At 42.1% G+C, this 23,962-nt stretch overlaps 1 protein-coding gene across 3 annotated transcripts in view; it reads right to left on the bottom strand.

The window, feature by feature from the left end:
* Window positions 1–23,962, bottom strand: part of LOC132866478 (NACHT, LRR and PYD domains-containing protein 12-like) — a 47,946-nt gene that overhangs the window by 12,703 nt on the left and 11,281 nt on the right. Inside the window, exons 2-8 of one of the 3 annotated variants that reach the window (XM_060899267.1) lie at window positions 17,273–17,383; window positions 16,112–16,171; window positions 15,601–15,702; window positions 8,286–8,420; window positions 6,293–6,328; window positions 3,573–5,385; window positions 3,294–3,467 (exon numbers count right to left, since the gene is read on the bottom strand). In XM_060899267.1, coding sequence (XP_060755250.1) covers window positions 3,294–3,467; window positions 3,573–5,385; window positions 6,293–6,328; window positions 8,286–8,420; window positions 15,601–15,702; window positions 16,112–16,171; window positions 17,273–17,383 — 2,431 coding nt within the window. The remainder of the gene's footprint in view (window positions 1–3,293; window positions 3,468–3,572; window positions 5,386–6,292; window positions 6,329–8,285; window positions 8,421–15,600; window positions 15,703–16,111; window positions 16,172–17,272; window positions 17,384–23,962) is intronic. The other 2 variants (XM_060899268.1, XM_060899269.1) reach the window with 2 other exon arrangements.

The raw sequence follows: 23,962 nt of genomic DNA, 5'->3' as shown, positions 1-23,962 counted from the left end.
TGTTTGGAGAAAGGAAAACACTGCATTCCAGCATAAGAACCTTATCCCATCTGTGAAACATGGTGGTGGTAGTATCATGGTTTGGGCCTGTTTTGCTGCATCTGGGCCAGGACGGCTTGCCATCATTGATGGAACAATGAATTCTGAATTATACCAGCGAATTCTAAAGGAAAATGTCAGGACATCTGTCCATGAACTGAATCTCAAGAGAAGGTGAGTCATGCAGCAAGACAACGACCCTAAGCACACAAGTCGTTCTACCAAAGAATGGTTAAAGAAGAATAAAGTGAATGTTTTGGAATGGCCAAGTCAAAGTCCTGACCTTAATCCAATGGAAATGTTGTGGAAGGACCTGAAGCAAGCAGTTCATGTGAGGAAACCCACCAAAATCCCAGAGTTGAAGCTGTTCTGTACGGAGGAACGGGCTAAAATTCCTCCAAGCCGGTGTGCAGGACTGATCAACAGTTACCGCAAACGTTTAGTTGCAGTTATTGCTGCACAAGGGGGTCACACCAGATACTGAAAGCAAAGGTTCACATACTTTTGCCACTCACAGATATGTAATATTGGATCATTTTCCTCAATAAATAAATGACCAAGTATAATATTTTTGTCTCATTTGTTTAACTGGGTTCTCTTTATCTACTTTTAGGACATGTGTGAAAATCTGATGATGTTTTAGGTCATATTTATGTAGAAATAGAGAAAATTCTAAAGGGTTCGCAAACTTTCAAGCACCACTGTATGTCCGTTGCCGCGTCAACTTTGTTTACATCCTTGACATGAGTGCAGCCATTATTGCCCCTTGTGCCATATGTAAGCCGTACTCTGATTGGCTTAGAGTGTTCCATGGACTGTGAATGGTTCATACCATCATGTGACTCACAAATGGCGATGAAGAGAGTTGCGAGCGGCTCCATGCTGGATGCGTGGCTAAAAAGGTCTAGAGGGAAAGGTAAGTACGTTTTGAACGCAAATTTATTCTGTCATTGTGTTGATATAGAAAAATAAATACGTCTTAGTCCACCGTTTCTCAGCCTTGCTTAAGACATTATAATTGCAGATCGTAAAGTTGACTCTGCGTTTGACAGCTGCTCGAAAAAACAAACTGCGTGCGTAACAACGCTAATCAAGCTTAAGCTAGACGACCCGCCTCAAATACCCGTCCCGGGTAAATGTTATCCCAATTTTAGATGACCTGTTCCAAACCATCCCGCCCCATGAAAAATTCTTACTTGCATCTCTCTCTCTCATATATATATATATATATATATATATATATATATATATATATATACACACACACACACACACACACACAATATTTGTTGTGCCTAACCCGCACTAAATAACTAGATTTATATAATTTCTATTCAGTAGGCCCCTACATGTATATGTAAATTCAAGAAATATTTTTATATCATATAATCTTACTTTCTTTGATTTATTTTGGTATGAATCTGGAGAAACTTGTCACCTTAGCTTAGTCAAAGTGCACATCAGACTTAAAATTATTATATCATCCATATGTGGATTTCAATTGGACTACTTTTTATGTGTTTGTTTGCAAATATTTCTGAAATTTGATAAAACGACTGAGGTATGGTTTCATATTTCAAGTTTCCAAATGGTATTGATTTTCACTGTTAAAAGTTTTTTTGTTAAATAAACTGTTAAAAGTTTATTTTCACTGTTAAAAGTTACCAGAGGCCACCATTTCTCAGTGCATTTCATAAAATTTTCCGTGCCAAAGGGGGGCGCACCCCCCTTTGAACCCCCCCGCACGCTTTGCGTGCATTATGTCTGCCGCTGGCAGACATTTTACCATTTTGCACCCTGCTGTAAGTTATTTGTACCCTGCTATTCTCCCAAACTTTGAAGCCCCTGAACAGTTATTCCATTCAATCTCATCATGATGGCTTATAGCCAACTCAGTGCTACGTGCCTCGTCAGCTATCAGCTCATGTACGACTCGATTTTGCGCAATAACTTAAATATTTCAAGGCTTTGTGGTTTTTTTATGATTATGGCTTATAGCTCATGAAAATCAGAAATCCAGTATATCAAATGATTAGAATATTTCATTTCATGTTTGAATAAAACAGTATAAATACCATGTATCTCGGTCTCGTTCAGTACACGCAACCACAATCATGGGGAAGACTGCAGACTTGACAGTTGTCCAGAAGATGATCATTGACACCTTCCACAAGGAGGGTAAGCCGCAGAAGGTCATTGCTGAAAAGGCTGGCTGGAAAAGGGATGAGCGCAGCCTTGAGAGGATTGTCAAGAAAACTTGATTCAAGAACTTGGGAGAGCTTCACAAGGAGTGAAACGAGGCTGGTGTCAGTGCATCAAGAGCCACAACGCACAGCCGTCTTCAGGAAAGGGACTACAACTATCATTCTTAATATGAAGCCCCTCCTGAACCAGAGACAACGTCAGAAGCTTCTTACCTGGGCTAAGGAGAGAAAGAACTGGACTGTTGCTCAGTGGACTTGATAAAACACAGTGGACCAACACCAGCAGATGACATGGCATCCCAAATCATCACAGACTGCAGAAAGTTCACACTGGACTTCAAACACCTTGGATTCTGTGCCTCTCCACTCTTCCTCCAGACTCTCAGAACTTGATTTCCAAATAAAATGATAAATTTACTGAAAAGAGGACTTTGGACCACTGAGCAACAGTCCAGTTCTTTCTCTCCTTAGCCCAGGTAAGACGATAATGACATTGTCTCTGGTTCAGGAGGGATTTGATATTAGGAATGCGACAGTTGTAATCCCTTTCCTTAAGACGTCTGTGCATGGTGGCTCTTGATGCACTGACACCAGCCTCAGGCCACTCCTTGTGAAGCTCTCCCAAGTTCTTGAATCAGGTTTCTTGACAATCTTCTCAAGCCTGAGCTCATCCCTTGTGCTTGTGCACATTTTCCAGCCAGACCTTTTCAGCAATGACCTTCCGTGGCTTACTCTCCTTGTGGACGGTGTCGATGATCGTCTTCCGGACCACTGTCAAGTCAGCAGTCTTCCCCATGATTGTGGTTGTGCGTACTGAACTAGACCGAGAGATATACAGGATTTATAAGGTTTTACTCAAACTTGAAATGAAATACTGTAATATTTTGAGATGCACTAGTATTTGGTGTCATGACAAACTTAGAGAAAAAAAAAAAGCAGTGAACATGACATTCAGTTTCAGTTTTATACAAAGATTTCTCATGTTGAATTTTGGACCTGACTGTCGTAACAGTGTTGTATTCTGGATGTAAACTAACGGACATGGCTGACCTCAGGACCTCCAGTTTACAGTGTGAACTCCTCAGTCCATCAGAAAGCAGCTTTGCTCCCTTCTCCACTCTGTAATTATCGCTCAGGTCCAGCTCTGTCAGAACGGAGTTTTCTGCCTCTAGAGCTGAAACCACGGTCTCCCAGCACATTTCCGTGAGCTCACAACCAGCAAGGCTGAAGCACAGCATGCATGCAATTAAGGTGCATTGTATGGATTATGATGAGAGTGATGGCAACATCAGGTGGAACCAACAAGTATTTGACAGGAATTTAACTCACCGAGCTTTTCTGCAGCACCTCACAGCCGGGATGAGTCTCCTGCAGGCATTATTCGACGAGTTGAATTTTTTCAGGTCGAGTTCTTCCAAAATGTCCTCAGACATTAGTATTAAGTAGGCCAGAGCTGAGCAATTTGATGGGGATAACTCTCTATCAGGAAACTTGTCTGTGTACAGATAGTTCTTGATTTGGTTGTACAGGGAGCTATCTTTCAATTCCATCAGACAGAAGAAGTGATTGATCGATGTCTCAGGGGGCAAACCATGATCGTTGTTCTGCTTTTGCCTGATGAACTGGATCACTTTGTTAATGCTCTTTTTGGTTACCTGTGTGTGTGTAAGAACACCTTGAAGGAGTTTCTGATTGGTCTCAGGTGAAATGCCTAACAAGAATCGAAGAAAGAGGTCCAAATGTCCATTCTCACACTCTGTGGCTTTATCAACAGCCTTCTTCAGTAAAACTTCCAGCTGAGTATCTTTAGGAGGGCGATCATTGAAGAAAAACTGTAACTCCTCCATGTTTTTGTTCAGGTAGGAGTTGAAAACATGGAGTGCAGCCAGAAACTCCTGAATGCTCAAATGTATGAAACAGTAAACCTTCCTCTCGTGAAGCACAGATTCTTTTTTGAAGATCTCAGCACACATGCCAGTGTACTCAGAATCTCCACTGACCTCAATACCACACTCCATCAGGTCATCTTCATAGAACAAGATGTTACCCTTCTTCAGCTGTTCAAATGCCAGCTTGGCCAGTTTCAGGATCATTTCTCTGTTCATTTCCAGAAGCTTCTTCAAATCTCGCTCTACTTTGCCATCATACTTCTGGCTTTTCCTATGTATCTGTATAAGCAGGAAATGGATGTACATTTCAGTCAGCGTAGTGGGAATTTCTTCATCAGTATTTTCCTGTAGCATTTCCTGAAGGACCCGAGCAGTGATCCAGCAGAAAATGGGAATGTGACACATGATATACAGGCTCCGAGATGTCTTAACCTGTGAGATGATTTTAGAGGCACAATTCACATCCGGTATTCTCTTTTTAAAATACTCTTCCTTTTGTTTATCTGTGAATCCTCGCACTTCGGTAAACAAGCCCACATGCTGAGAAGGGATCTGATTGGCTGCTGCTGGCCGAGAGGTGATCCAGATCAGAGCAGAAGGAAGCAGATTTCCTTTAATCATGTTTGTGATGAGAGCGTTCACAGGTGCTTTCTTTTGTTCACTGCTCACCATACAGTCACTGAACTCCAAAGGAGGGCGACTCTCATCAAGCCCATCGAAGACAAATGCAAGCTTGAGATTTTTGTACAAATTTGTTTCACTGAGTTTTTCCAGTTCAGGGTAAAATTCCTGCAGTAATTCATGAAGACTGCATTCTTTAACTTTAATCAAATTAATCTCTCGGAATGGAAGGAAGAAAATGCAGTCTATGTCTTTGTTAGCTTCTCCTTCAGCCCAATCAAGAATAAACTTCTGCACAGATACCGTTTTTCCAATTCCTGCAATTCCTTTGGTGAGCACAACTTTATTTTCTTCATTTTCCTCCAGACGACTGAAAATCTCATTGCAGTTGATTGGTTTTTCTTGAGATTTTTGCACTCTAAAAGCTTCATCAATTTTCATTATCTCATGTTCCTTGTTAACTTCTTTGAAATCTCCTTCAGTGATGTACAGCTGTGTGTAGACCGTCTCCAGAAGTATTTTAGTTTCTGTATCTTTGCCCTCAGCGATGTATTTGATTTTCTTCTTCAAGTTGTCTTTGTGACTCACCAGAAATTCCTTTAGAAATCTTTGGTTGCTCAATTTTAAACATGCTAAAAAAACAACAACAAAAACACAAGTGTTTGGACCCTAAAACAGTTTTGTAGGTACATAATCATCATCAAGCTCTCACTGGAGATCAATGTGGATTTGTGTCCTAATTTGTTGCAATACATGTTTGTTTATTTGAAATATATTAGTGCTGTCAAAAATGTCGCGTTATTAATGCGTTAACTTGACTCAATTTTAATGGCGATAATTTTTTTTATCGCGAGATTAACGCTCTGTGACATGATGCCACGCCCCGCACAGCCAGAGTCCTCTGCCCTCCCCCAAAGAGCCACGGTGCTCGGCTTAGGTTTCGTTTTCCCATCGGCGGCTCCAGCCCCACTTTGCAGTGGCTGTGACAAGACGTGTTATGCTCTGCAATAAAAAAAAAAAAAAAACATTGGTACAACCAGTGTTCGAACTATGCCGATATTTTCGGGGGGTCCCTTTTTTCCCTTGGGGGGGGGGGGTGCTTGCGCTTGTCTCAGAGCGCGGATCTCCATCACGCGCTCACTTCGGATATGCAAATGCTTCCCGTTACACACGATTGCTATGTCAATAAACATCATTTTGCCAATATTTTAGAGACCCCCCAACATTTCCCAAATCATGTTTTCAAGGGATCTCATGTCTGTTTCAGGGTATCTCGGATCCCCCGAGTACCCCCGTAGTTCGAACGGTGAGCAAGCCCATTCACTTTTTTATGCTGATAAGAGAATTACAATGGTTTTTCAGGTGACAAAAATGTGCGATTAAATTGCGATTAATCGCGAGTTAACTATGACAGTCGCGACATTAATTGCGATTAAATATTTTAATCGCTTGACAGCACTAATATATATATATATATATATATATATATATATATATATATATATATATATATATATAAAGTTCAAGTCGCATATTTACCCAAATTCTCCTTTTCAGTTTCTGTTCGCAAAGCTTCTGTGGAACAGGAGACACAGAGAAACACCGTCAGAGAAATTTTAAACATATGAACTCAAATTTACCATTTTAAATAGCAGTTATATTTATGTTTCTAGTTTTCCACAAGTTGTTTCCATGGTTAGGTTTTTGCAAGTGTTGCAGGGCTTAACATACTGTATAACGTATTTTGTTGTATTTATTATGCAAGTCAATATTACCTTTCTGACAGCGAGGTAACTTATCTTTTTAGATCTTAATCACGTTAATTACCTTTAGTCATACTAATCATGTCAATGGGTGGTTGGTTTATCAGTTTGCTCTTTAATACAAGAGCACACAGTATCTAGAGTCATGACCTTATCTAAGCTGAAAAGAGAAACCGGTTCATTTAGGGTAAAACTGTTGAGCAACGATAACAGGTACAGCACTGTGATCAAACATTACACAGTAATCATGCGATGAAAATAAATTAACATATGCTGACAAATTAATGACTGATTTCCTTATTGTATCAGCTGTCTATCTATCTATCAGCAATCAGAAGTTTGTATCCAGTCATGCACATGAATGTCATGGTAATATTGGGCTTTCAGTGATTGATTTGAACTGTTCTTTTTATCTTTAATAAAAAAATGAATTTGGTGAACAAGTTTTAATTTATTTTGGATTTTCTGAAATCAACACAGGGTCAAAATTATACATACAGTACACTTAATATTTGATTAAATGTCTCTTAACAAGTTTCACCTTGACGAGATGCTTCTGGAAGCCATCTACAAGCTTCTGCCTGAATTCTGGTTGGATATTTGATCATTCTTCTTGGCAGAACTGGTGGAGTTCAAGTAAATTTGTGTGCTTCCTGGCATGGACCCAACGTTTAAGCTCAGTCCACACATTTTCTCCAGGGTTGAGGTCAGGACTTTGGGAAGGCTGTTCCAAAAGCTTAATGTTAGCCTGCTTTATTTATTCCACAACCAGCATTGATGAGTCTGGAGTCATTGTTCTATTAGAACACAGAATTGTCTCCAAGTTTCAACTGTCTAGCTGATGGTATGAGGTTATGCTGAAGAATTCTGAGGTTGTCCTCCTTCTTCATCATTTCATCCATGTTGTGGAATGCACCAGTTCCACTACCTGGAAAACAGCCCCAAAGCATGATGCTACCACCACCATGTATAATAGTTGGTACAGTGTTCCTCTGGTCATTGTGGCCAAACAACAATCTTTGTCTCATCTAACCATAAAACTTTCCTCTAGAATGCTTTTCTTTGCCCATTTGGTCAGGTGCAAACTTTAGTCGGAGCTTGGTGTCAGTTTTGGAGCAGAGGCTTCTTTCTTGGATGGCAGCCTCTCAGTCCATAATGATGTAAAACTTGCATGACTGTAGACAGTGACACTGGTGTTCCAGCAGCTTCTAATTCATGGCAGGCCTGTGCCCTTGTGGTTCCTGACCATCCAAACCAATTTCCTCTCAGCTGAGGGTGACAGATTGAGTCTTCTTCCAGACCTTGGCAAAGTGGATGCACATCCCAATAACTTGTACTTGTTAACAAACCCTTTTTATGTTGTGCACAGGGAAGCTCCCAGCTGGAGTCAATCATCATCAGTAACAGGAAGTTAAGAGGCCTTGGCAAATTAGGAGATGTTTTGGAACTTTCAGCACCACTGAATTAATAACCTAAGTATAATCTATATACATACAGTACATAGTTTTGACCCTGTGTTGATTTCAGAACACCCAAAATAAATTACAACTTGTGCACCAAATTCTTGCCTTTTCTTCTTTTCTTTTTCTGTTAAATATGCATGTTGTACAATCATTCTGCCACAGAAAAAGAACAATTCAAAGAAAATCATTGAAAGGCCAATATTACCACGACATTCATGTCCATGATGATTGCATGTAAACTTCTGACTGCAACTGCAGATTATAGTTTACTGTATTTTCTTCATAAATATATTAAAATTTACATACGAGTGCAATCAGTGCTGAAGTCAACATCGGAGGCTGTGCTGTTAATAACCGCAAGAACATTAACAACACTGCTAGATTCAGCCTTCACAACAACAGAGGCTCCAGCAGAAGCAGAGACAGGGGATGGAGCGGTTTCTATAATAAATAATAATAATAATAAATACATACATACAAAACCAAACATAAAATTAAAAAAGAATGATATTAAAGATTATATTAAAGAATCAGCACAGTAATAAAACAACCTACAAGTGTATCAGTAATTCTTAAAAAAATTAAATAATAACTAAATGAAATATTTTAAATAATATTATATTTACACCCATTGTAAACACGATAATCAATAATTAAATTACTTACTCCATTTCCTGAATGTCAGTAATAGCACTGAAAACCTGAGCAGCTTCCAAACATGACAGGATATTTCACCAGCAATGGACGCAGCAGAGGAAGCAAAGCAAACTGCTATCAGTGCTCAGGGGTGATTGTTGGGAGAGCAACAGCAAATGTAAAGTGAACTGTGGCAGCGGGGGCGTGGTCAAGGGCTGGCTTGTGAATGGAGAGTGAAGCCAGGGAAGGTGAGTGGCAAAGTGGAAGCACCTGTGGTGAATTAATGTGCTGTGTCTGTGTGTTTGTACACAGTGACAGGGAGAAGATAAAAGGGGAAGAGGAGCAGAGAGGGACGGCACGGTGGTGTAGTGGTTAGCACTGTCACCTCACAGCAAGGTCTGGGTTCGAGCCCCGTGGCCAGTGAGGGCTTTTCTGTGCGGAGTTTGCATGTTCTCCCCGTGTCCGCGTGGGTTTCCTCCAGGTGCTTCGGTTTCCCCCACAGTCGAAAGACATGCAGGTTAGGTTAACTGGTGACTCTAAATTGACCGTGAGTGTGAATGGTTGTCTGTGTCCACGTGTCAGCCCTGTGATGGCCGGGCGACTTGTCCAGGGTGTACCCTGCCTTTCGCCCGTAGTCAGCTGGGATAGGCTCCAGCTTGCCTGCAACCCTGTAGAACAGGATAAAGCGGCTAGAGATAATGAGATGAGATGAGGAGCAGAGAGGTGTTGGTCTTCCCCGGGTTGAAATCATGTCCATACAGTGGCACACAGGAGTTTATCTGAAGCCACTGAAAAGCATGTGTGTTTTGTTTAATTGTGTGCAAGTTGTGGTTTTCAATAAAACCTGAAAGTGAACCTGATCCCGCCTGCCTGTTATTCAGCTTCCACCGAATGTAGGGAAGTGTTACATGAACTAAACACCAGAATGTCACAGTTAACAGCTGTTGTCTCGCAGCCCATCTTAACATGCCCCTCATCCTCTGCCAGTGCAGCTATGATGGTTCCTCGACCCGAGAAGTGCTCTGGAGAAGTTTCAGTTTGTAAGGGGTTTCTTCTTCAGTGTTTGTGATACTTCACGACCCTCAATGGAGCTACAGAAAAGCAGAAGGTTGCTCAATTCCTCAATCTCCTCACAGTAAAGGCTATGAAGTGGGCTAGTGCTGTTTGGGAGCATGGGAGTGAACACACCATTTCCTATGACCGATTTATCAAACTGTTCAAGCAAGTCTTTGATCATCAGCTTGAGGGTGTCAAAGTAGGGGAGAAACTACTCACCATTAGGCAGGGAGATAGGAGAGTGGCCAAATATGCTTTGGAATATCGCATGCTGGCAGCAGTAAGTTGGTGGAATGAGCCAGCCCTAAAGGCTACCTTTGGCCAGGGACTGCACCCCGAGGTTCTCAATGAACTGGCATACCATGATGAGCAACTCACTCTCGACTCCCTCATTGACCTGGCCATCCGCCTAGATCACCTTCTTCGAAACGGACCCTCATTACAATCATTGCCTGTGCTTCCACCTGCTCCACAATCCCCGACTCCTGTGGAGGTCTCCCATGCTCGCTTACAATGCTCTGAGAGAGACAGGAGGTGTTATCAAGGGTTGTGTTTTTGCTGCAGTGAATCAGGCCATCTGACAGCCGAGTGTCCCTTTCGCCCATCTAACCCTAGAAGGGAGATTCTCACCAGCCAGGAAACCTGTCCACCCAGCCTGGTGAGTCATGAACCCATCCACACACTGCATTCTCTCAAGATTCAAGTACTGTTAAAGCTCTCAGACTCAACCCATATTCTCTCTGCCTTCATAGACTCAGGGGCAGAGGGCAACTTCATAAGTCTTAAGATTGTCCAAAGGTACAACCTGCCCATGGAAGAACTCCTGCGACCAGTGAACCTCAAAGCCATTGATGGATGCCCCATTGGTGACGGGGCTCATTACAACAGTGCACATCACCTCTTGAAATACAGGTTAGGGCTCTCCATGTTGGACACATCACCCTGCTAGTCACTCACACAGCACAGCATGCTCTAGTCTTGGGGTTCCTATAATAATAAATAATAAGTTCAATTTATATAGCGCCTTTCACAAACCCAAGGACGCTTTACACAGAAGTTACCAAAAAAAAAAACCCACTAGAAAGAGTAGTGTGAGGTAAAGAGAAAAGTTTTCAAGTTAGCTTTGAAGGAAGAGAGAGTGGAACAGTCACGAAGCGATTGTGGTAACAAGTTCCAAAGTTTAGGAGCAGCAACACTGAATGATCTGCCACCCATAGATGCCAGTTAAAAATGTGGAACAGTCAGAAGTCCACAGACAGAAGATCTGAGGGAGCGGGAGGGAGCTCACAGAGATAGGAAGGAGCGAAACCATATTCACAGGATGTAACATCGTGAAAAACAATCTCTTTAAGTTTCAAACCACATTGGAAAACTGCAGCTAGACCTCCACCCTTCCCTGTGAGACGTGGCTTTGATATATGTGTGTATCCAGCAGGTGAAGACATATTTAAATGTAGATAGTCCTCAGCCTGTTTCCATAACAGCTCCAGCTTTACGACCCCCTAATCTCCTGGCAGCACAGAGAAATTCTGCAATGGTCCCCATCCTGCTTCCAGAACTGCTTGAAACTTCCACAAGTTACCGTTTCATCCACCTCTGTAGATTGCCTGGTAACATCGACACTGTTCCCTCCTGTTATCATGACCTCAAAGAAGTTTTCAGCAAGGATAAGGCAAGTGACCTACCTCGTCACCAAACCTACGACTGTGCCATAGACCTTCTCCCAGGTACAACCCCACCTCGTAACCACATATATCCTGTGTCTATCACTGAACAAGCCACCATGGAGGAGTATGTACAGGAGGCACTACAACAGGGGTACATTAGACCATCCATGTCCCCAGTCTCAGCCAGCTTCTTCTTCATGGAAAAGAAAGGGTGGGGCCTTTGCCCATGCATCAATTACCGAGGTCTTAACCAGATCACAGTCAAATATCTTTATCCGCTTCTCCTGGTGCCATCGGCCTTGGAACAGTTAAGGTCAGCTAGAATCTTTACCAAGTTGGCCCTTCGAAGCACCTACAACCGGGTCAGAATTCAAGAGGGTGATGAGTGGAAGACCGCCTTTAACACAACATCTGGGCACTTCAAATATTTGGTAACGCCCTATGGACTTTCTTGAGTTTCACGTTCACCAGATCTCGGTCCTTTGGTACATCATCAGTGCAGAGGGAATAAGCATGGACCATAGTAAAGTCTCTGCAGTCACCTTCTGGCCGAGGCCAACTACTGTAAAGGAGCTGCAATGCTTCCTGGGGTTTGCTAACTTCTATCGTCACTTCATCTGTAGGTTCAGCATGATAACCACTCCTCTCACCTCCTTGCTGAGGAAGGGTCCATGATGTCTCCAGTGGAACCTAGCCACCAATTAAGTCTTTAACCAGCTTAAGGCCACCTTCATGTCAGCCCCCATTCTCCGGCACCTGGACCCTACTCAGCCGTTCACCATAGAGGCAGACGCCTCTGAGACAGGAGTTGGAGGGGTGCTATCTCAGCATTTAGGAGATAAGTCAAAGCTACATCCCGTGGTCTTTGTTTCAAAGAAACTCACCCCAGCCAAACAGAATTATGACATTGGTAATTGGGAACTTCTAGCAATCGAATGAATGAATGAACCCTTTATTATCATCACTGTTACCAGCGAAATTGACCATCAACCTGTCCTTACATACACACATACACACACTTGACAGAGGGAGAGTAGACAGGACAGGAAGACAGGGATAAAAGAAAATATAGAGTGACATGAGGAGAGGGGAGGAGAAAAAAAGTAACCCACACACTATGCTCCTGTAAGGAGTACAGTGAGGGAACATAAAAAAAAACCCTCAGCACATAAGCACAAAAAGTACACTTTACAACATGAAAACTCGGGACTTGGGGGGAGGGCGATCGGGGGGGTAAAAAAGGGGTGGGGGGGTGGGGGGAGGTAGAGGTAACCCAGTGCAAGCAAGCAGCCGTCCGCTCCTGCAGCCATGGTGGCGCTGGTCACGCACCCGCTTGTCACACTGGGGGTGAAGCAGTGACCGCGGGAAGAGGGGGGAGGAATACGAGAGAGTCTAACAGCAGTGACCTCTGGGGTGAATTGTTGCCCCAGCAACGGCCTTGGCCAAGGCCAGTGCTGTCTGGGAGAGCCGAAAACAGATAAGATTGTTTGGTCTTTGGGTCGAGCAGAAGCATTCCTTTATGCCTACTCTGATAGTCCAGACTGGTCTCTCAAATCCATTTTCCTTTGCAGAGCCGAAAGCTTCTCCAAGATGTTGTCCATATTGCGGTTCAAGTTCTGAATAGCCACAATCTGAGTGCCGACAGCTCTGCCCACCACTTCAATCATGTCAGGCAGCTTTATGGGGCTTTGAACAGCTGTCACCGTTTTCTGATTTCCTCGATAAACCAGGGCAATGCCTAATCCAATCAGCAAAAGTCCTGTAATCATGGTTCCGAATCGGTAGATATCTTCAATGTTCTCCACAGAAAGAACTGCCAGGCACACAACCCGCCACTTCTCCCACACGTCCATCGTGTAGCCAGCTGCGAACGTTCCGGCAGGACAGGCTGGTTCCCCCGAACCCAGGCTTCTCGTCGAGAAGATTGTGTCAATTGCATGAAGAGACCAGTTTATCAATTCCATGGTTTTTAGTTTGGAGAGCAGTGCGGAGAGAGTCTTTCAAAAGTGTAGACACTAGACAAACGAGACAGCAGAAGCAGGAAAGATAAGGAAAGGGAGAGACAGAGAATGCAACCGCCTTCTGCGAGAGCACGGAGAAAAAGCCTAACTCTTGATACTACTTCAGCTGCTCAACAGTCTGTGGTCGCCATTGTCTGAATTTTCTGTTCATGATGTGCAATACATTCTCAATAGGAGACAGATTTGGACTGGCAGCAGGCCAGTCATGCACATGCACTTTGAGTCTATGAAGCCATGCTGTTATAGCCCATGCAGAATGAGACCTGGCATTGTCCTGCTGAAATAAGCATGGACTTCCTGGGAAGAAACTTCAGCTTAATGAACATGTCTCTCTAAAATCCCAATATATCAACGGCACCTTCACACACATGTAACTCATCCATACCATGGGCACTGATGCCCCCCATACCATCACAGATGCTGGTTTTGGCACTTTTCTCGGATAACAAAATGGATGGTCGTGTTCACCTTTGGCACTGAGAACTCGACGTCTGGTTTTCCTGAAAACAAGCTGATATGTGACTCATCTGACCACAGCACATGTTTCTACTGTCTCTCGGTCCATCAGAGAGGAGTTTGGGCCCAGAGGAATCAGCAGTGTTTCTGCACAGAATTGATGAATGGCTTCCTCCTTGTGTAATACAGCTTGAGGTTGCATTTCTGGATGCAGCGGTGGACTGTGTTAAGTAACAACAGCTTTCCAAAGTCCTCCCGAGCCCTTGTGGCTATATTTGTCACATGTGCATGACAGTTTCTCAGGCAGTACCACCTGAGGGCTCGAAGGTCACGCCCATTCAACAGTGGTTTCTGACCTCATCCTTTACACACTGAGATGTCTCTGAATTCCCTGACTCTTTTCACAATATTATGGACTGTAGATTTTGAAAGACCTAAAATCTTGCACTGAGAAATGTTCTTTTTGAATTGACGAACAATTCTCTCATGACTTTTGGCACAAAGCAGTGAGCCACGCCCCATCCTTGCTTGCAAAGACTGAGCCTTTGGTGCGGTTTCTTCTAGACCCAATCATGTGATCAATTAACCTGCTGATTGTGGAATCTTCCAAAATGGTGTTACTTGAATATCCTATAAACTTTTTTAGTCTTATTCTGCCTCTGTCAAATTCTAATTTCATTTATATTTACAAAACACAATTAAGTTGTTCAGTAAAACTATTGAAAATCTTTCCTTTGTAGATTGTCAGCTAAATAAAGATTCACATGAATTAACAAATCACATATTTTTGTTTTTATTGCATTTTGGAAAATATCCCAACTTTTCTGGAAATGGAATGAGTAAAATAATTAAAAGACATGCTGTTATGCCATCATCTGAGAGAAACAAAAAGGTAGCTTGAGAAAAAATATATATAAACAAAATCAATCACTTCATGTTATGCGTTATTATAATGAACTTATGATAATGATCAGTGTTGGGCACGCTACTTTCAAAAAGTAATTAGTTATAGTTACGAGTTACTTTTCCCAAAAAATAACTGAGTTAGTAACGGAGTTACTTTGTCATAAAAGTAACTAATTACCAGGGAAAGTAATTATTCTGTTACATTTTGTGTCTCCCCCCCCCCCAAAAAAAAAATCAAATTCAGTTAGTGTAATCATAATAAAAGTGAATGTTAAATGTGTTTAATGACTGAAATGGACACTTAACAAAACCAATTAGTAACGTTATCTACACTATATTAATATTTTTGTGGGACAATGTGAGATAAGACATCTATCAAAATTAATATATTTTTGTAGTTATTAAAATTGTTATGTTACTAATTACTGGCCACTGATGAGGACAAACGCTTTGTTCCTCGACATAATGTGCATTGCACGTAGACATTTTTGCTTTTTATTTCAAGTAATGAAAAGTAATGGCTGTATTTCCAATGTGAAAACGCAGTGCTGGGCTGACCGCTCTCCATCGTTGTGTCTTCTGCAGGGGCGCCGCCAGAAATTTTGGGCTCCATGAAAGATTAGAATTTTGGGCCCCCCAACTTTGCCCACCCTCGTCACAATTGCACTATTGTCATTATTTGACTTTTGATAGCCCGTGGACCATGAGTTTGTGACTTTGTTATTACATTTTATGTATTAACCTAGCAGGGACTAGATGAAAACTGGTCAGTGACTAATTCTGGTGCATTTACAATCACAAATGAAAATTCAAGATTTTGCCAAATGCCTTCTTGTGCTAGAACAATTGGTAGTGAAATGTGTTCCTGCTCTTCCTTACTCTCTGCTGCTTCTTCCTCACCGCCTGTGCTGCTGGTACTCCTCCTGTTCTCTTCCTGTACTTCAACACTTCTGGTGTCCTCCTTGGCTGCTGCATCATGGCCTGATGAGGGGTTAGTTAATGCATGAAAAAGTTTGATGCATTCAAGTTTGATGCATTTAAATGGACTCCATACTCAGTAGCCTTACAAATGTTACCCATAAAAGACAGGAAACATCTTATTATAAATTTATTTCAAAGTGACACGGAGTGACATTTCAATTTGATCAATTACGTACGCATTTCTTCATATGTTGTAACCTCTATCCCTCTTTTATGTGTGCTGCGCTTTCTCCAGCTCCTCAATTTGAAACCAATGGTTTAGAACGTGTGAACATTCCACACACGTAACCATGTCAAACACTTGACTGGTGTCCGTTATTAGCAACACTTTAATCTAGCAAACTGTATATGGTGCTCGCTCATTAAAAACTTCAATCCTAAAGCATTTATGGGTTGTATTGCTGCTTACCTCCTTCTCCAAAGGGGGGTTCAGTGGTTTGGTAGGGCGGAGGTCCCCCTGAGGCTGAATCTGTGCATATTTAGGGCACCCCATTAGTTATGAAACTAGTTATTAGCACCAGCATAACGTAATATTTCATCTTGTTTATCACACAAGTCAGTTCAGTTATTAAAATGGAAAAAATGTCACTGTACAAACTGTAAAAGTGTTCTCTTGATAGGCTAATCCAACCACGTTCATACTGTTCATTTACCATTCGCTAATATTTTGAACACATGTGAGCGATAGCTACCTTTCTTTGGGAAAAACTGAGTGACCAGTTGCCTGCCTCTCCGGTCCCTCTCAGCTTTCAGCTGGCTTTCTTTACGTTTTTGACAGCCGCGCTTCATATTTAGCGATCATAGACTGTACGCACTCCACTGCTGGCTGGCTGGCTGCTGCACTGCGACACAGCAGCAAGTAGCGTTGCACTGATCAGCACACAGATTTAACGCATCGCGCTTCGACCAGAACTGGACCGTACCATTTCGCAAAAGGGGGAGGGTTAAATGACAATATGTTGAAGAACTCAAGAAATAGACAACCTTGTTCAATTAGCTCATTTTACCAGATGGAATACTGCATTGTTGTTATTTCAAAAGTCTTATTAAAATCATTAAAAGCATATTATCAGCCCCTTAAAGGGCCCCATGGCAGTGCTGGGCCCCTAGAATTGTTCTAACCTTTACCCCCCTGGCGGCGCCCATGGTCTTCTGATTGAAACTGTGCGCAGTAGTGCAGTAGGCGGAGCCTACCTACAGTACGTATGCTGTCCAAATCTACTCTGATTGGCTTACTATGCCGTTGTCTCGCATCTCCCCGCCCCACACTAAAGCAGAGGAAAGAAAGGCTGAATGAGCAGCGTGCCAGATGAGAACAGCTTTAATAAAGTAACGCATAGTATTTTATTGTAAGTAACGGGAACAGCGTTATAACGATGTAAAAAGTAATTAGTTAGATTACTCATTACTAAAAAAAAGTGACGCCGTTAGTAACGCCGTTTATTTCTAACGCCGTTATTCCCAGCACTGATAATGATGCACAATTTCCTCTGTTGGTTCAGTGGTGCAGTGACAATAAGCACAGGAATACAGGAAGGAAAAAAGGAAGAAGATAAAATCTTCATATTACCAGTGCTGTGCTGAGAGCTGCTGGTGTGAGTCAATGATCTCTTTTTCCAGATCCAAACAGAGAAAACAATCATCAGGCGAAGGAACAGCAGCTCTGTGCAATCTTCACTCACTGAGGACACAAGACATGAAAAATCAGTTACATGGAGATAAATAAGTGTTTATATATGTGTATATGTGTGTACAGCTAATCTGTAGAAATAAAGACAGGTCAAGGGTAATGCTTAACATGATGCTCCCACCACCATGCTTCACAGTGAGGATGGTGTTCTCAAGGTAGTTGGGTTTCTGAAAAACATAGCACTTTGTGACTAATGTTCCTTTTGGCATCATGATCTCAGACAACATTTTTCACATTTGCCAAGTCCCTGATGTGTCTTTTGGCAAACTCCTAGCACACGGCTCGCTACTCCTGAATGACGTTCAGCTGTGTCGAGTGTGGTGCGTCCAGGCTGTGGCTGCGAACAGCTTAAATTTAAGCAGATGTGTGATATTGACCGTGTTATCTTCTTTCTACAAAAGTTCAGATGTTCCATGAGTCTGATCCCCTCTATTGGAGTGTGTTCAGATGACATGCTGATGGATTTTATCTAAAATGGATCATCAGGTTTTACACAAACATGTGAGTTCTGTGCCAGCTCGAGTGCACACTGTCATTCAAACGAAAAGGGGAAAATACCAAAGACGAGGAAATTCTGAAATGCATGTCAATATTTTCTACTAAGGTTCTACTTTCACTCAAGTTAGATTAGATTAGATTAGATTAGATTAGATTAGATAGAACTTTATTGATCCCTTGGGGCGGGCTCCCTCAGGGAAATTAAAATTCCAGCATCATCATTACAGGATAAACAGAGAATAGAAAATTGAGAAAACTTCTAGATAAATTAAATTAAATTAAGTATTTACATATACAAATCTTCTTTTTCTTCTTCTTCTGGCTGCTCCCGATTAGGGGTCGCCACAGCAGATCTTTCGTCTCCATTGCTCCTTGTCTTCCACATCCTTCTCTACCACACCTGCCACTTTCATGTCCTCTCTCACCACATCCATGTATCTCCTCTTTGGCCTTCCTCGTTTCCGTGTGCCTGGCAGCTCCATCCTCAACATTCTCCTTCCCACATGCTCTGCATCTCTTCTCAGGATGTGCCCGTACCATCTCAGTCTCATCTCTCTTAGCTCAATTCCCAAGCTCTCCACATGTGCTGTCCCTCTGATGTGCTCGTTCGGTACCCTGTCCAACCTCCCATCGCAAACCTTAACATCCTCAACTCCGCCACCTCCAACTTTGCCTCCTGTCTCTTCGTTAAGGGTACGGTCTCCAATCCATACATCACAGCTGGTCTCACTACTGTCTTATACAGCTTACCTTTCACTTTTGCTGGGACCTTCCTATCACAAATGACTCCCGAAATCCTTCTCCAACTGCTCCACCCTGCCTTTTTTTTTTTTTATTTAACCCTTGTTTAACCAGGAAAGGTCCCGTTGAGTCTCAGTGACTCTTCTTCCAGGGAGTCCTGGCCAAGTGGCAGCAAGTCAAAAGTTAAAAAACACAAAGACAGAGGACAACACTACCAAAACACTAAAGACTAAATCAGACTACAAAGCACACAAAACAGTGGAATATGTGCTGTAACTAGGGCTGCTCGATATTGGAAAAAATCAATATCACGATTTTTTCAGTAAATATCGATATCGCGATTTTTAAAACGATATTTATACACCTTTTTTTAAAGCCCTGATCATCAACACCCGAGGCACCGGGCCACATTTTTATAGTACAGGCCTCATAGGCTACCTGTCAACCCTTCCCGTTGTACCCTGAAACGCCTTTTACTTAAACTATTTACTGTGCAAGCGCGTACTTTGCATAGGTCCTATAGCCTGCACAAGGCTCACGTTCTCCTCACTCAACATTTCCGATCACAGAGTTTGGAGCCAGCGCTGGGATTACCAGTGATTACTGCGTAACGTCCACACTGGCTCGTAGCCAGCCAAGGATAAAATCTCTCTCTCACACACACACACACTACAACGTAAGCTTGTGTGTTGTTAAGACACCAACATTAAACACACGCACACACACGGACTGGCCATTGGGAGTAGCGGGAGTTTGTGGGCCGGCGGAGAAAAAAAAAAAAAAAAAAGTTGCGCGCTGGTCTTTAATATGATAAGCAATGTTAACAGTTTCTTTAAGAAACTGTTAACATTGCTTATCATATTAAAGGCCAGCGCGCAACTGTAATAAACAATGTTAACAATTTCTTAAAGAAACTTAACATTGCTTATCATATTAAAGGCCAGCGCGCAACTGTTTTGTTTTTTTCTCCGCCGGCCCACACTGAACCACCGGGAAAACTCCCGCTACTCCCGATGGCCAGTCCGTGTGTGAACACGCACAATATAGAGACAAGTCCTTAAGAATTAACATACATGAAAATAGCTCAGCGGCATGTAAACATTCCCTGAAAGTGTAGGTGGCACTGCGGCTAGATGCTACGTGAAATGGCACAAGGCAAACACCATGCTTCGCTCAGTCAACAGACAAAATCCACGAACCCAGTAGTCCTCCTACTACTGTGGGTTAGTGTTCTGTGGCCAAAAACACCCCATGCACAGTCATTCCAAAACATCCCCACTAGTTGCAGGTTATGTCTCAAATACAGATATGCGTTGTGGATTAAGCGATCTATTTTCAAGCATCAGGCTTCTCTTCCTTCATCTTCCAAATGTGGACTCCGCTATCTTTTTGGCATGTCAGCATTGAAATACCATTTGCAGAGATATTTCACTCGAAAAGTAAAAGCAACACATGATTAGGGCTACATGATTAGCAGGGGGACACCGTTTTAAGCGCACGGAATTTTAAAAACAATGTAATTACATCTGAGTCCGTCTACATCGCGCAATAAACCCGTCCTTAGCAGAACCTACTTCAAAGCATGATGCTAGCTGCAGATGCACAAGTCAAAATCAAATGAACCCAAGTAAACATGCCGCGGCGGGCAACATTAATAACCAAATTGCCTTACCTTAAAACGCTGCCTTGACCACAGGACGACTCGCAATTATTCCACTTAAATCCACACGGTTTAACACATCTAACACAGCTAGCAAGCTGGATATGTGCTAATATTGTTGTGCTTGTTTTCTTCCGTAGATGCCATTTTTACATTACCCAGTCCCACATCCAAAAATATGACGTAAATATATGTTAATTGTATTATTATAACTATTAGCAAGCAAATCAAACAACATATTAACAAATCAATATATCAAATCACCCGACACGTATGAAAACAGAAGAATTGATTTTTTTACTGTTGCGGAGATATCGCGGGAGTAGAATGGATGACGTATGCAAGGCTACGGTGTGCCTTAGGGGACAGAAGGGTTCGTTTTACCTTACTGTCACGTCAATGTTATTGTTGTTTTATTGCCATTGTAGAAATATTGTGCACGTCCCTTTCGACAAATGACAAAAAATCGTTTCATATCGATATTATGAATTTTGATATCGTTTGACACCAATATCGATATCGCGATAAAAATACGATATATTGCACAGCTCTAGCTGTAACTAAACATGTAACATACACTAAATACACCAAGTCAAAGGAACACAACTAAAACAAGACAAATCTCATAAACATAACAAAAACAATTGACAACACAGCCAAGGACACTAAAGACAAGAGACTGCAAGAAGACAAGACAACAATAAAAGGATTAAAAACAAACGTAGACACATGGGCACCATATTTAAAAGCAATGGCGCTGCTCTGTAAGAGCTGTTTTTAAAAGATTTTTAAAAGTATTAACAGAAGGAAGTGTCTCTAGGTGTAGTGTGTTCTGAAGTTCGTTCCAAACGTATGGTGCATAGAAGGAAAAAGAGGTCTTACCCAGTTCAGTTCTTATTGAGGGTGTGATTAATAATATCTTATTTGTAGACCTTGTTCTATAAATACTAGTGTGATAAGGAAGCAGATTTGAGATGTACTGTGGTAATTTACCCATTAATGCTTTCACAGTAAAAATCAACAAGTGAAACTTTCTCCCGAGAGAGAGAGAGAGAGAGAGAGAGAGAGAGGACCATTGAACCATTTCATATAGCAAGCAGTGGTGAGTCCTATTTGCTGTTCCTGTGATAAAACGCAAGGCAGAATGATATAAAACATCCAATTTTTTCAATAGCAATTGTGAGGAATGCATATAAATCATATCACCATAGTCTAATACTGATAAGAAGGTGCTCTCTACCAACCTTTTTCTTGCTTTGTATGGAAAACACTTTCTTTGTCTAAAATAAAATCCTAATTTGGGTCTGAGTTTTTTTAAGAGACACTCAATATGTGTACTAAACGACAGTTTATCATCCAACCATATTCCTAGGTATTTATAGGAGGATACTTTTTCTAACTGTGTTCCATTCATAGTACAAATAGTGTCATTATAAGCAGGGATGTGATTTTTCCGCGAATTCGCGGAATTCCGCTTTTTTCACCTCAAAATTTGAAAAAAAATTTTTTTCCGATTTTTCGCTCAAAAATCCGTATTCATATCCTATTCGTTCCGACTTTCAGCATTTCCGTCATTGAGATGAAACGAGGTACGTGATTGGCCCATCACTCTGTAACAACCAATGAACGCGCTTGTTAGATAGCTGTACGCAGTGGTTGCGTTAGACTTTTTCATTGTCCGTCATTTTGACGGACAGGGTCGTAAAAATTCCGTCACTGTCCATAATTATCTGTCATTTTATTTTTACTTTTAAATGACAATGTATATAGGCTATAAATGCTATATATTTAATAACTTGTGTTTTCATGGACTCATTTTCATTTAAAAATTAATTCACAGAACAAGCTTGTATTATTTAATCATTTATTTATGATGCAAAAAGATGAACAGAGATTCTGACGTTCGGTCACTTGTGAACCCATTTTCCCTCCGCTAAAAACATTGCGGCTGTTGAGCCTTAACGGGCATATGAACAATGTTATTTTACAACGTAGCAAGACAATTGCAGTTCAAATATGAACAGTCCACTACAACGATTTAAGTGACAATCTAATCTGACCTGTTTGCGTGAGCTCAAACCTTCCTTCTGGCCCGCATGGATTTAAATTGGGAGCTCGCTTGTGCATAATCAAAGTCGTCAATGGAGACTGCTGCCGAGGCAATTGTCATTAAATTTTGCATCTTTGCCTCGGACAGACGACTTCTCATTGACGTTTTAATTTTATTCTGAAGGCTGAACCCGCGCTCTGCTGCGACACTGGAGACTGGAATAACCAGCGCCACTTCAGCCAAAGTTCTGAAGTCGGGAAACATTTCTCCCAGGGAAGTGATCAGAAGCCGGCAAGAGCCTCTGAAAGTTGGATTTCCCGACCCTGCTAGTCCTCTCTTCATAGGGAGGAAATCCTGCAGCATGCCGTCTTTCTGCACCAGTGGTGCAGCTGCACCCCGCGGCTCGGCTCGGCGGAGCCTGGAACCTGACACGGAAGGTCTTAAATAAAACGAAGTTATGTTTAAATGTTAGTTTGTCTACCCGTGCTCTCATTAAAATGATAGTTTAGCAGATATTCGAGCAGTGATGTTCCTAAGCTTGCTGGGGAAGAATACAATAAATCGGCATTTGTTTTATTTTAAAAACAAGAAAACAACTAGCCTAAATGAGCGCTATTGTACAGGCAGGGAAACGACACAAACAACCAAATGCATCTCTTTTTTTAATAGCAAAAATGACGTGTGTTCTGCAGAGAAGGGAAACATTAATCCATCTCACTGTGCTAGTGGTTAGAAAAGTGAGAGCGCGGTCAGGAGCGCGATGGGCGGAACAGCCTTGCGCAGTGCCTACAATGTATACATGAGCAGCCGATGCACTGAACATCAAGACTGCCGCAACGTCGGCTCAGATTGAAAGTGACGGCAGTGAAGACTATGTATACTGTATGTAAGAAAACTCTGCCACAACTTGCCAATCATTTCAATTGTGTGTTTCATTGTGTTTTATTATTGTTATTATTAGGCTATTATTGTTATTGGTAATGGTAACGGTAAACATCCGTCAAAATGACCGACGGCCTTCAGATTTTTCCGTCATAGCTAAAAAAAAATCCGTCAATGACGGACAATTGTCGGTTAACGCGACCTATGGCTGTACGTAAGCTCGCTTCAAACAAAGAGTTGAAAGATGGCAGCCTCCGTGATCGAGCGTAAAGATAAAAATCGAGTTAAAGAAATCGACAGAATAGTGAAAAACAAGTTCCGCTGGGAATGGTTAGAGAAAGAGGTTGCTACAGACGTTGGACATAAGACTGTGAGACATTTGTTCAGCGATTTCGTTCTTTGGGGGGAGGGCAGAGGTCTCTGGCTGTCAAGTTTGGGGATGCTGGGACCTCCCCTGCCCGAGCTACGAGCGTCCAAAGTTGGGCTGGAGCCCGGGATAGAAACGAAACCTAAGCGGAGCGCCGCGGCTCGCCTCGGGGCGAATTACGTCCCGAGGCGCGGGGCTAGCGTGCCCTGCCCGCGCTGGTTCTTTGGGGTGTGTGAGTGAGTGTGTGTGTGAGTGAGAGAGAGCGAGAGAGAGAGAGTGCGTGTGTGTGTCAGAGTTGCATGTTGACCATTAAATTGGCTTAATCATGGCAAGTTTTTTCTTGTGTGTTTGCTTGCCATTTTAGTACAATTT

Source organism: Neoarius graeffei, chromosome 18 (assembly GCF_027579695.1).
Source record: "Neoarius graeffei isolate fNeoGra1 chromosome 18, fNeoGra1.pri, whole genome shotgun sequence".
In the NCBI taxonomy this organism is placed as follows: Eukaryota; Metazoa; Chordata; class Actinopteri; order Siluriformes; family Ariidae; genus Neoarius; species Neoarius graeffei.
This window is presented reverse-complemented; position numbering and strand designations above follow the sequence as displayed.